This window comes from Bombus bifarius, unplaced genomic scaffold (assembly GCF_011952205.1).
Source record: "Bombus bifarius isolate JDL3187 unplaced genomic scaffold, Bbif_JDL3187 scf7180000008199, whole genome shotgun sequence".
NCBI lineage: Eukaryota > Metazoa > Arthropoda > Insecta > Hymenoptera > Apidae > Bombus > Bombus bifarius.
The window spans coordinates 5,579,233-5,590,537 of NW_022884505.1; the positions used below are offsets into that span (position 1 = coordinate 5,579,233).

The following is an 11,305-nucleotide window of genomic DNA, read 5'->3' on the forward strand; positions in this document are numbered from 1 at the left end:
GATTTGGAAATAATAAAACGAGTAAAATACATAGCTTCAAGTGGTTTTTTTACTAGTCCCCGCATCATTTATTATATGTTTTACTTTTTTATATTACTTTTCCTTTCTCTTTATTTCAAATATTTAATATCAATTGATAGGAACGTAAAATATTTTTGGCAAATTTTGTACACTAAGACAAAGTTGTAGTAAAGCTAAAAGATATCTATTGTATTTCAAACTTTCCATACAAGTGGTTTCATGGTGGCGCTAGTGAGATTAGCGTTTCAGACCAATTTGGCGGTAAACCCGGTATAACCGAGTGATAGCTGAACGTAAATTATTTCATTAAATTTTGCATATATCTGAGTCAAAAATGGTTCATAAAACTAAAGAAGAATGTAATGATTTATTTGTGAAGCCGGGAAAAGAGATGCCAGAAGTATTTGAAAGGGAACAAGCTGATTATAAAGATCTTTCGAAAAAGTTTGTAAACATGAAAAGTGACTATTCTAAACAATATGCGCACATATACTCTGCTAGACTTGCCGAATTAAGGGATGTTCTAACACCGCGTGTTAAAGCTAAATGGGGTATGTTTATTAATTTTTCTTATATTACAAGGTTATGATCATATAATAAAAATATATATAAAAATCTTCTTATGGATAATATAATGCGTATAGTTTTCTTTCTCGCACAGGAAATGTTCCAATTGTCAAATTGGCCGATTTAGAAAATTTAGAAAACCAACAGTGCATAATAATTGGCACATTGTATAAACACCAACCATGGAAACCATCAATTTTAAGGGAACTTAGTGAAGAACATCAGTTTAATGTTTCCTGTTCTAAACCAAATTATTGCTCAGAGAAAGATCAACCATTTCTGGAAGATGAAATGTTGCGAATTAAATTAGTAGGCGAGCAAGTTGATTTAAAGCAAATTGTTACCGGAGTTGTTTGTGCTGTATTAGGCAATGAAAATAGTGATGGCACATTTATGGTAATTTTAATTCTAGAAAAGTATAATTATTGTTATATTTTTCTTATGTTTAACGTAACAGTGATAATTCTATTTAGGTAAAGGATTGGTGTTTTCCTGGATGTGCGCCAAAAGAATCTTTAAAAGAATGCATATCACAAAAGAAGCTGGTGATAGTATCTGGATTAAATTTATCTAATAATTGTGACAGTTTAGGGATCTCCCTTTTTATGGAATGGTTGTGTGGAATGGCTGGTAATGTAACAATACAAAAGGATAATACTTCTATTGTTCGACTCATTATAGCAGGTAAATCACATTCGCTATTATAAAAATTATATATAGTACTATAATTGTATAATACTTTATTGTCTTTATTAAGGTAATACCATAAAAAATAATGATACATCACAGGCTGCAACAGACATAGCTAAAGGACTTGGAGAAGCAATAAAATCTGTAGATACATTCTTAAGTAATTTAGCAACATGTTGTTCTATTACTTTAATGCCAGGAGAACATGATCCCACCAACGCTATGTTGCCTCAAAGACCATTTCATCCTTGTTTACTGCCTAAATCATCTAGGTTTGTATATATCGAATTGTATAAACAAGTAATTACCACATTTTATTATGTATACACAAATTTATTCTATTTCAATAACATAGACTTGAAAGCTTTAAAAGTACCACAAATCCATGGATTAGTAAAATTGAAGGCCGAATAATAACTGGTACTAGTGGTCAATCAATTCAAGATATCATTAAAGTAGCAGGTGAAACTGGTATTTCAGCTCTTGAATGGCTAGAAAAGACCTTATTATGGAGACACGTGTGTCCAACTGCTCCAGACACACTATTAGCTTGCCCATACTACAAGAAAGATTTGTTTATTATGGAAACATGCCCAGATATATATTTCGTGGGAAATACGGACAAATTTGAAACGAAATTGTGGAAAGGTTTGTAAAATATTGTAGCAGAATAAAAGCTACGATTTTTACTAAAATAAAAAGCGATTAATAATTTAATTTTTAGGTGATGAAAATCAAATTGTTAGATTAATATCTGTTCCACGTTTTGATACGAGTCAGACTGCTGTAATAGTAAATTTAGAGAATTTAGATACCCAATATATTTCCTTTAGTAATATTTAAATGAACCTTAGTCTTTCAACTGTGAGGATATTAAGAATATTAACTGTGTATATTTTAATTCTGATTCAGCATAAATTTTATATGAACATATATGTAAGATTTTTCAAATAAAATTCAAATATTATTAAAAAATGACAAGATTGTGCAGAAACACACATTTATTTTAATCCTGTTTATTTTATATTCATGATGTGATAAATTAAATTTCATGTAACATTTTGATATAATTTGTGATATTAATCAACACATAAATAGTAAAAGTAAAACATTTTCTATCATTGCCTGTTTATTTTCATTCAAAATGTGATGTACAAAATCTAAGCGCATGACTTTTAAATATAGGTAGTATGTTTGACTAAATATAAAATATGTAATAAGAGAGAAATTACATATAATATCACAGATTATTAAAAAATTATGAAATCACAGTGACGTAAGATTTTGAACATGTAACTTAAACATGAATTCATGCTTTATAAATTATAAATAAGAACATAACAGTCAAAATACAGGGTACAATTGTTTCTTGATAACAAAATATTATACGTCATTTACTTTTAGTACTTCATTTCTTTATAAAAACTAAAATTTAATAAATATATCAACCTTCTGTAGTTCTATCTTCTTACCTGTAGATAACACAAAATCACGTAAAATGCATAAATTAAATGTAAATGATCATATACGTGTCCTTTTAAAATTTAATAGGTAAACTGCTTTTGACTGTTATATGAGATGCAAAAATTATGAAATCACTTGAAGAAATGATAAACAACGTAAGAGAAGTCAAATATAGAAATATAACGATGTACACAATATAGACATATATACAATACATTATTATGTGTGTTCGTAGTAGTTGAATTTTTGTCGAATGGATGCAATTATTGTACAATGAACATCGCTTCGTCGTAACTAGAAAAAATATGCAACATCGAAAGATAATGCTACAGAACATTTTAGTTGGCACTTTTATTTAACGTAAGAATTTGATTATAATATAAATACACTTTTTTATTTTTGTCTTTTTTTTTTTAAATATAAAATCGTCTATTTCTGGTCATATGAGATTCTAACTGTTGAACGACTATGTCCTATATTATCGGTTATAACAATGAAAGAAAAATATAACAATATCCTTATCCTAAATAAAAGGATGATAGTCCCGTACAATTCTAATGCTTTGGCCGAAATAGCAATACTTAAAAAGCAATTATTAAGGTTTCCCATTAATTTAAGCAGAATGAAGTTATAAAATTTATATTTATAATACACTTTACAGATTCATAATACCATTAACTTAAGGTGCATGTTACATGACCGACAGGTATATATAACAATTGACAGGTAGCTTCTGCATATAGTAACGACGACGTAGACATACTGTATGTATTAAAGACTTTATCCTATCTTTTAGCCGTTGGACGTATTCGTTCCTTTTCAGTATCCCTATCGTCAGCTACTGTCCATTCAGGATCATTGGGATCCTCACCCTCTACGTCACAACAAGCTGATTCTGTCGAATCTGATTCTGGAGAATCCATTTCCCCATCCTAGAAACGAAATATTAACGTCTACCTAAATAGTTATGAAAAACTATTTTTTCCAACGGTTATTCTGCATATATTACAAAAACTATATTTAAATGTACAAGCTTGTAAGAGCTGAAAAAAACAATCAGCAGGCTAATTCGTCAAAATATTCTAATGCTTATAAAACTCATGTAAACGCAATGCAGTTTCTCTTAAATATTACTAAAATCTGAAATATGCAATAAAAATAAAATCAATTGTATTTAAAATAGGAAGCATCAAATGACACTGCTTACCAGGGATAGCCTCGAGGAGCCATGAAAGTTGGCTCAAAGTTTATATTAATAATCAGTACGAGCATTCAGATATTTCTTTCATAATAAAAAGTTCTGATAATTAACACTCAAATATTTAATACAAACACAGTGTACGTACATCGTCCGCTTTTTCTTCATCACGGGAACAAAGAGATGCTGAAGAAGCTTGCCAATGCCCATCTGGCATCACTTCCAGCATTTTGTCATACACTTCTTCGGATAATGGAAATATCCTTGGTTCATACGGCAAAATCTAACGAAGAACAGTATACAATTTTTTTTAAGTATTCTGTTTTGTATTTAAAAACGTACTTTAATCAGATCAAAAAATAATACCTCATTTTCATCTTCATTTACCGAAGTACCAGTGTCGTCTTTCCCCACTCTTAACATAGGCGCAGTACGACGCCGTAAAGCATTTTGCAAAGCAGATGATCGATGCAAATTATCAGAGTTATGTTGATGTTCTGATTCTTGTACTTGTGGAGTTGCAGGAGGTGACGTAATTGGTGACATCATGTCTCCACCAAAATCACTTGCGTGTGGAGACATAGGATCTAACGATTGAGAAATAATTTATAAATTACCTGAACACGAGAAGATTAATTGTAGGTAATTTAAATTAACACGTTAACGCTGGTGCCGATATTCATGGTTTTCTCTGTGGGGTGGCGCCCGAATTCACTGTCTGCTTCGTAGGGTCACTACCCATTTTGTGAAATACATGTGTAACCCGTAGCCGCTCCTCGGGACGGACACGTGTGACCCGCTGATGGGGCACGCCGCCTCACGGAACAGGCACGTGCGACCCGCAGATGGGTCGCGCCGGCGTCAACGTGTTAAGTAAATTATAATGCACAATTACCTGGTGTATTCGCACCACTATCTGCTCGACTATCTGTCCTACGATTATGTCGAATACGAGACTGATGTGGCATATTCATATACGTCATAAAACGTTTGTTTTCTTCTCGTTCGCTTCGTTCATGTCTTAAAGCTATAGTTTCGTCTGACATATCTTCGAACTAAAGATAATGTATAGATACATTTAATCTCACTGGTGTAAAATTATTTAAAATTTTATACTTCTGTAATTAAATGTACTTACATCACTGTCTTGACTAGGCCTATGCATAACACCATTTTTAATATCCAACTTTGAAGGCTCTTCGCATAACCTCCACCTTGGAGAAAAAAAAAAAAACATAATGTAACATTAATAACTACCCACTTGAGATACAAAAATGTATTCAATAAAATGTTACTTACTTTGGTGTTAATATTTCTTTGTATTGTAACTTTTCAAGCCTAGTTGAAGCAGCTACACTATATGGTATAACTATATTATCAATATCGTACGAATTTTGCCTCAATCGTCTGAAGCAGAAAAAATTTTAACAATTTTAATTATATGTTTAATGTATATTTTTTTAATAAATGTAATTAATAATACTGACCCATGAGAATTCTTTTCTTTAACTATGTTCTTCTCTGTAGTAGAAGCAATAGTGTGATGTAAAGGAGAAGGCACTGGAGATGAATGCTTACTAGAGCTGGAAAGTGCACTAATATCATCATCATCTTCAGTTGTCAGTTTCTGTACCCTCTTCCTACTTAAACCATGAACACTTCTATCATGACCAAGCCTGTTTCTTTTTCCTTTTAGCATCTTCTTCTTAATTCCTACATAAAGAATATCAACAAACAAAGATTAAAAAGACTAAAAAAGAATTCTTTACTACACGATTGTATGATGCAACATGTTACATACTTGCGGTAAGAATACTTGAGGATGATTTTTTTAACCGAGCTGCTGCATATTTTGCTCTGTGCCCTGGAAGTTTCTTATTTCTCCTTTCATTGGTATCTTTATCTTTTAAACGTGTGATCCGTAAATTTCCCCTTAACATTTTTTGTTGCCATTCCACTGTTTTCATGATAGCATCAAGATGAGTTCCCTGTGTGATTTCTGCACAGCAAAAGGTTACATAGATTAATGTAGATTCTCAAAAACCTTATGCTACATATCATAACAAATTATATCTTCTTATCAAGGTATGTACATATACAGAAATAATGTTTTACCATCAGGAAATGACAAAACAGGATGAAAACTAGGATCCACAAGTGCAACCCTTTCTTGTACAGACATTTGTTCAATTGGTTCTTGCGGTTGCATCGGATCTAATCTTCCAGTGCATAAAGCACATGGTGGTAATACACGATCGCAGTTGCATCTTACAGTTGATGCTTTCGCAGCACGTTTTGAGACTTCATGTAACTTATCTAGTTGTAATAATTTCCTCTTCCTGTAAAAACTCCAGACAAACGGCCGAGTCCTACTAGCAGGCAATTCACCTTCTGGTGAATTATAACGCCCTGTAGAACCTGGTAAAACACCACTATACCCATTCACTGTTTCTGCATTATCAAGTATCACTAAACCCTTGTTAGCTCTAATATGCCGTTGCAATTCATTATGCTGTCTAATCCTATATTCCAAATCCGATATTTGTGCTTGCAGCCACGTCCATCTTGCTGCTACACCTGCACGATCTTGAGCATACCTCCATGCTGCCCGTTTTGATCTACAAGTATTATATAAAAACATAAGAAATAAATTAGTAAAGAAATACTAACCGACAAAGTAGCAATCGATATTTTGTTTAAAAATATTTTATCAAGTAATTTATAGTAAGTACAGTTGTATGTATCGAAAATATTTGAAATGTTACTATAAATATTGAAATAACATATACCTATTGTTTTGTTTTTGTTTATTATCTATTTATTTCTACTACATTTAATAATTATCTTTAGTAGTAATGTACATAAACTCGCCATACTAAGCGACATAATAGTCAAATAAAATTTATCTAAACCGGCCCAAAATATTGTTCGGTTTCCAGTTTTTTATAAACTGAAATACGTGTTAAAAACAAAGAAGTTTAAAGGAATACTAAGATAACAGTACTAAATTTTGCATTACAAAATTACTCTAGGAAATAAAATGTACAAAATTATTTTAAATTCACAGATTCCATTCTATTAAAACTATAGGGAAAATAGAATGGTCCCAAATCTAAACATGGATTTTTTTATAAAAGAAATTAAAACTTACATAGATATTCTTTGTTGATGTGGATTGTTAAATGACTGCATTTCATCACAACTTTCTCCGCCACTACTCGATGCAGTACAATCAGAGTCAAGATTAGATTCCACAATATGTAATTGCGAGGCTAAAGGTCCTGCCACACTTTCTACTTCTTCGCCTCTAACTTTAACTTGAGGTGTACCAAACACTGACTGACGGTTGCTATTATTACCAGAAGTACTACCCAAATTGTCACGCGATCCATCACCAAAATATCGGCAACACAATCGCTGACGATTCACACTATTGCTCTGGGCAACACACATTTTCTCAATTTTTTGCAAAAACGAACTCAAACTACTACTAATCTCAGGAAAGTTTTTAACATTAGACTTAGAACTGATATTAACCAGTTCTTGAAAAAGATATTTTTTCACTCCATGATGAGCAAGCTCAAGAACTCCAGTGTTTTCTTCAGCAACATGCCTGCCTATTATTCTTGCTTGAAGCTTCCTCAGTCTTCTTAATAAAAATGCACATTTCCTTTCACTCTCGTGTTGTTTTTGGGCAACAATATCTTGCTGTAACTTTAAGGTGTTGACTTTCTGCTGGTCCACGGCATCAGCAATATTGCAAATACTCATAACATCAACATCAAGTAAATCTCTTTCAAAGGAAGGAAATCCTTCTTCAGGCATAGAAAACATTTCAACTCCATCCACAGTGCTTTGCACTGGTTCATTACTACCTGTAGATATATTTTCTGCATTTTCCACACCTTCAATAGATTTAATAACTTGTAAAATCTCCTCAACATTCTGTCCAATATCACCAACATTGCCCATGTTACATTGTTCATTATCCGCAGTTATATCTGTACCAAAGGCCATTATTTGATCCACATCCAGACTTTTATTATCTCCTACTGTTTCTGAGCCCACCAAAGGCAAATCTGCGCTTGATTTCAAAAAACCCATATTGTCCGCTTGATCACCCATAGATGGGTCGTTCATTATAGTATCAGTCACCTTTTTCCCTGGACTGCCCGTAATGTCCAGCTGTTCGCAGTCCTGTTTTATTAATGCTTTCTTTGTAATCAAGTCAGATCCGTGCGTAAATGTAGACAAACTATCAAGATCATTGGCATATTTCGAGTTGATGACATCACGAATGAGGTCTTTGGATATACCATGTAAGCACTGTTCATCAATCTTTGATGGTTGGACGTTTGCAGAAACAACAAATTTCGCCAGAATTTCACGATTCTGGCACAACTGTGTAGCCTGCTCTGGGGAAAGAAATCCACCAGCTGGAAGGGAAGGGAGCAAATTTTCAGGCTTTTGAGGACCACCTTCCGTCAGAGCAGGGGCCATCACTGCCACTGACACTGCCAGTGCTGCGGCCTCGACATCCAGAGGCTCCCACGTGCGTACGCACCCACACCTACACTTCACATGTGCTGTTCTCACTCCCATTCATCCATTACTGATTTATTGTCCTGCACTTGTATTAACTATTGTTATGCTTTGGAATAATTTCTTTCTTCTGTTTTATTTTCCTTTTGAACCTTGTACTCTATCTTCATTCATTCCACATTTAATATTATGTTGTTTCAACAGTAATCTCCATCCTGTGTAATTTCTTCATTTCTGTGTTTCATTTGCGTGTTGTGGACCAACTCATAACCTTAATCTGCAAATAAATATACAAAAATAAATATTTATAAGATTATATATATTATTATTTAGATTAAGATTATACATATATATATATATATATGTAACAATTACTTTGGCTCTCCGTTATTAACATTAAGATACTCATTATAATACATCTAAGGAAGTATATTTACAAGAATTAAGACTAAATTTACTTAAATGCAAATGGCATACATTGAATAAATTAATAGTATACATAACAAATGTATTTGTATCTAACAAAATACTACGTTATTATATAAATCGCAAATTACACTATTTAATTTCCTTTTCAGCATTCATATGTTCATAAGGTACAAGCTGGCTGTCATTTACCAAACGTTTAATAAAAAACATCAAATAAAAAATGCATAAATAAACAAGTCATTAGTAGTTAGTATCACGAATACCTCAAAATAGAAGCAATTTTAATGCATAATTAATTAGTATATGTACTAGTGATCAGCATCACGTGAAACAATTTTTATTTCGAAATATCGAAAGCGAGAGGGAAAGGCCACCGATACTTAATTTAATAAAGAAGCAAGTAAAGCATACAAATTCCGCTTACCTTGTACTCTTCGCTCGCAGAATAGGAAGGAAGCCCGTTGAAAATCGCAGATTCTTCAAACCGATACTCCTCGGTGTGGCAACATCCAAACACGCGGAGTAAGCGATGAGGAACGTCAGAAAAGCAAGATCGTTCTTCCCACGAAGATATATGTTCCAATATATGTCGGATCACAGTATTCGAGCGGTGAACTTCGAACGTAGAGTAAGCTGAGACGGTAAGCGGCTGCCGGCGAATAACGATATCAACGCGTTATTAAGAAATTGGAATGCGATGAAACAAAACGCTGCTACGCGTTTGTGAAAGAAAGTCCCGAACACTGTGTTGTTTGACGAAATAACGAAGGACAGAACGTTGAATAGAAGTGATTAAGGAGGTAGGAAGGAAGCTTAATCGAAGGTAGAAATTTCCGGTCAGCACTATGATACGGAGTGTTGCACATAATTACACTAGATATCACTACCAAGTATACATGTCGTGGAGATTAATAACAGATATGCTTGCATCGTTTGACGCATTCCCACGTGATTACTCGTCGCGAAATATAGAAAACAACAGCAGCAGTAGTAGTAGTAGTAGTAGCAGCAATAGTAGCAGCAGCAGCAGCAGCAACAGTAGCAGCAGCAGCAGCAGCAGCAGCAGCGGTGGCGGCGGCGGTGGCGGCAGTAGCGGCAGCGTTTCCTCGTCGTGGCACGGAATTGGAAAACAAAGATAAAAACATGCCGCACAACACCACCGCCGTCCTCGTCCTCAACAGAGGAGGCAGTTCTTTCTCGTCAGTTGTACGTCGTCTATTGCATAATGACGCGCAAGATTTGTATCCCCGGCAAAAGACACTGCTATTATACGAATCACTTCGCGTATTCACCGATGTCCACGTACGCGAAAAACCTTTACACATACGACTTCCGCAGAGATGTCGAAGGCATCGAGAGGTATTATATACACCAGAGGGAAAGGGAAAGAGAGTGAGAAAGAAAATGAGAAATGTACGTGTATGTGCGTGCGTGCTTGCGCGCGCGCACGTGTGTGCGTGTGTGTGCGTGTGTCAAAGAGAGAGAGAGAAAGAGCAAGAGAAAAAGTTGGAGCGAGATAGAAAACACGAAACAGAGAAAGATAGAAGACACTAACGTGCTTCGCCTCGTGAATAGCGTAACCACGAGACGGTGCGTTAAACGCGGACGTAGGCGCGTTTACACGGTCGAGCTAACGTTCGGTACGTTAAAATGTAATTGAAGATAAAAACACGGGGAAAATGAGGCAAGCGGCTTCCTTCGCGGTACTCTCGTAGCGTACAATGGCGGAGCAAAAAACAGATTCGAAGGCAGCTTCTTTTGGCCAGTTTCCCCTTCTATACCGCTCACCTCGGTTCGGTGGCGCTCGACATAATCGCACATACACCCATCGAGATCCACGAATAATCGAGCGTTCCTTCAACACTTCACGCAACACGGCACGACTTTCATGCAACTCGCGTTCGGATATATAAATGTCCGTCACACCCAATGCACGATAATCCCTTACGATGATTCTCTTGTTAGAATTAACGCGCTTACTCCCTAACCGTTTCTGCGTCTCTTCTTGGTTATTGGTATATACGATGTTTCCGGTGAACCGAGAGTTTCCTTCCTTAATTACGGACACCGACGTTGATTTTATGGTAAGAGTCACACGAGTAACGCGAGCTATTTATCAATAATATATAGGAAATTCGACCAACTTCGGTGTTACTGAAGCGGGATCGACCAATACTGCAGTGCTGCTGCCGGATGTGGCCTTCGTGCCACGCTGCCCAATCGGATTCATTTTCTATGTATAATGTCGGCGGTAAAGTCCAATTCGCAGCTCGATACCGTGAATGCTAACGAAAAACCCTAGATTCTGGTTGAGATACTTTTCCCGCTTCTTCCATATACTATAGCACACCTGCTGATACACGTTAATTGCAAGCTCCTGTATATCGGAATTAT

At 35.0% G+C, this 11,305-nt stretch overlaps 2 protein-coding genes across 5 annotated transcripts; one reads left to right on the top strand and one right to left on the bottom strand.

Annotated features, from left to right (window-relative positions):
* Positions 1 to 252: 252 nt before the first annotated feature.
* LOC117210316 (DNA polymerase delta small subunit-like) lies at positions 253 to 2,253 on the top strand. The gene is made up of 6 exons (XM_033453237.1): positions 253 to 572; positions 683 to 984; positions 1,062 to 1,272; positions 1,346 to 1,550; positions 1,634 to 1,926; positions 2,003 to 2,253. The coding sequence occupies exons 1-6, from the start codon at positions 356 to 358 to the stop codon at positions 2,119 to 2,121; spliced, it is 1,347 nt and encodes a 448-aa protein (XP_033309128.1). The 5' UTR covers positions 253 to 355; the 3' UTR covers positions 2,122 to 2,253.
* An 893-nt stretch (positions 2,254 to 3,146) lies between these two features.
* On the bottom strand, positions 3,147 to 11,106 carry LOC117210313 (KAT8 regulatory NSL complex subunit 1). Of its 4 annotated transcripts, XM_033453232.1 has the most exons (12): positions 10,700 to 11,106; positions 9,336 to 9,560; positions 7,092 to 8,759; positions 6,056 to 6,558; positions 5,742 to 5,939; positions 5,428 to 5,653; positions 5,240 to 5,347; positions 5,079 to 5,154; positions 4,836 to 4,995; positions 4,307 to 4,527; positions 4,089 to 4,223; positions 3,528 to 3,674 (listed from the first exon to the last, which is right to left on the bottom strand). In XM_033453232.1, exons 3-12 carry the CDS (start codon positions 8,540 to 8,542, stop codon positions 3,528 to 3,530), a joined length of 3,225 nt encoding a protein of 1,074 aa, XP_033309123.1. In that variant the 5' UTR covers positions 8,543 to 8,759; positions 9,336 to 9,560; positions 10,700 to 11,106. The 4 variants fall into 4 exon arrangements, 3 of the variants coding, with proteins under 3 accessions (XP_033309122.1, XP_033309123.1, XP_033309124.1); XM_033453233.1 differs by having other exon boundaries at positions 3,532 to 3,695; positions 9,336 to 11,106; XR_004488088.1 differs by having other exon boundaries at positions 3,537 to 3,674; positions 3,950 to 4,223; positions 9,336 to 11,106.
* Between the last annotated feature and the right edge of the window lie 199 nt (positions 11,107 to 11,305).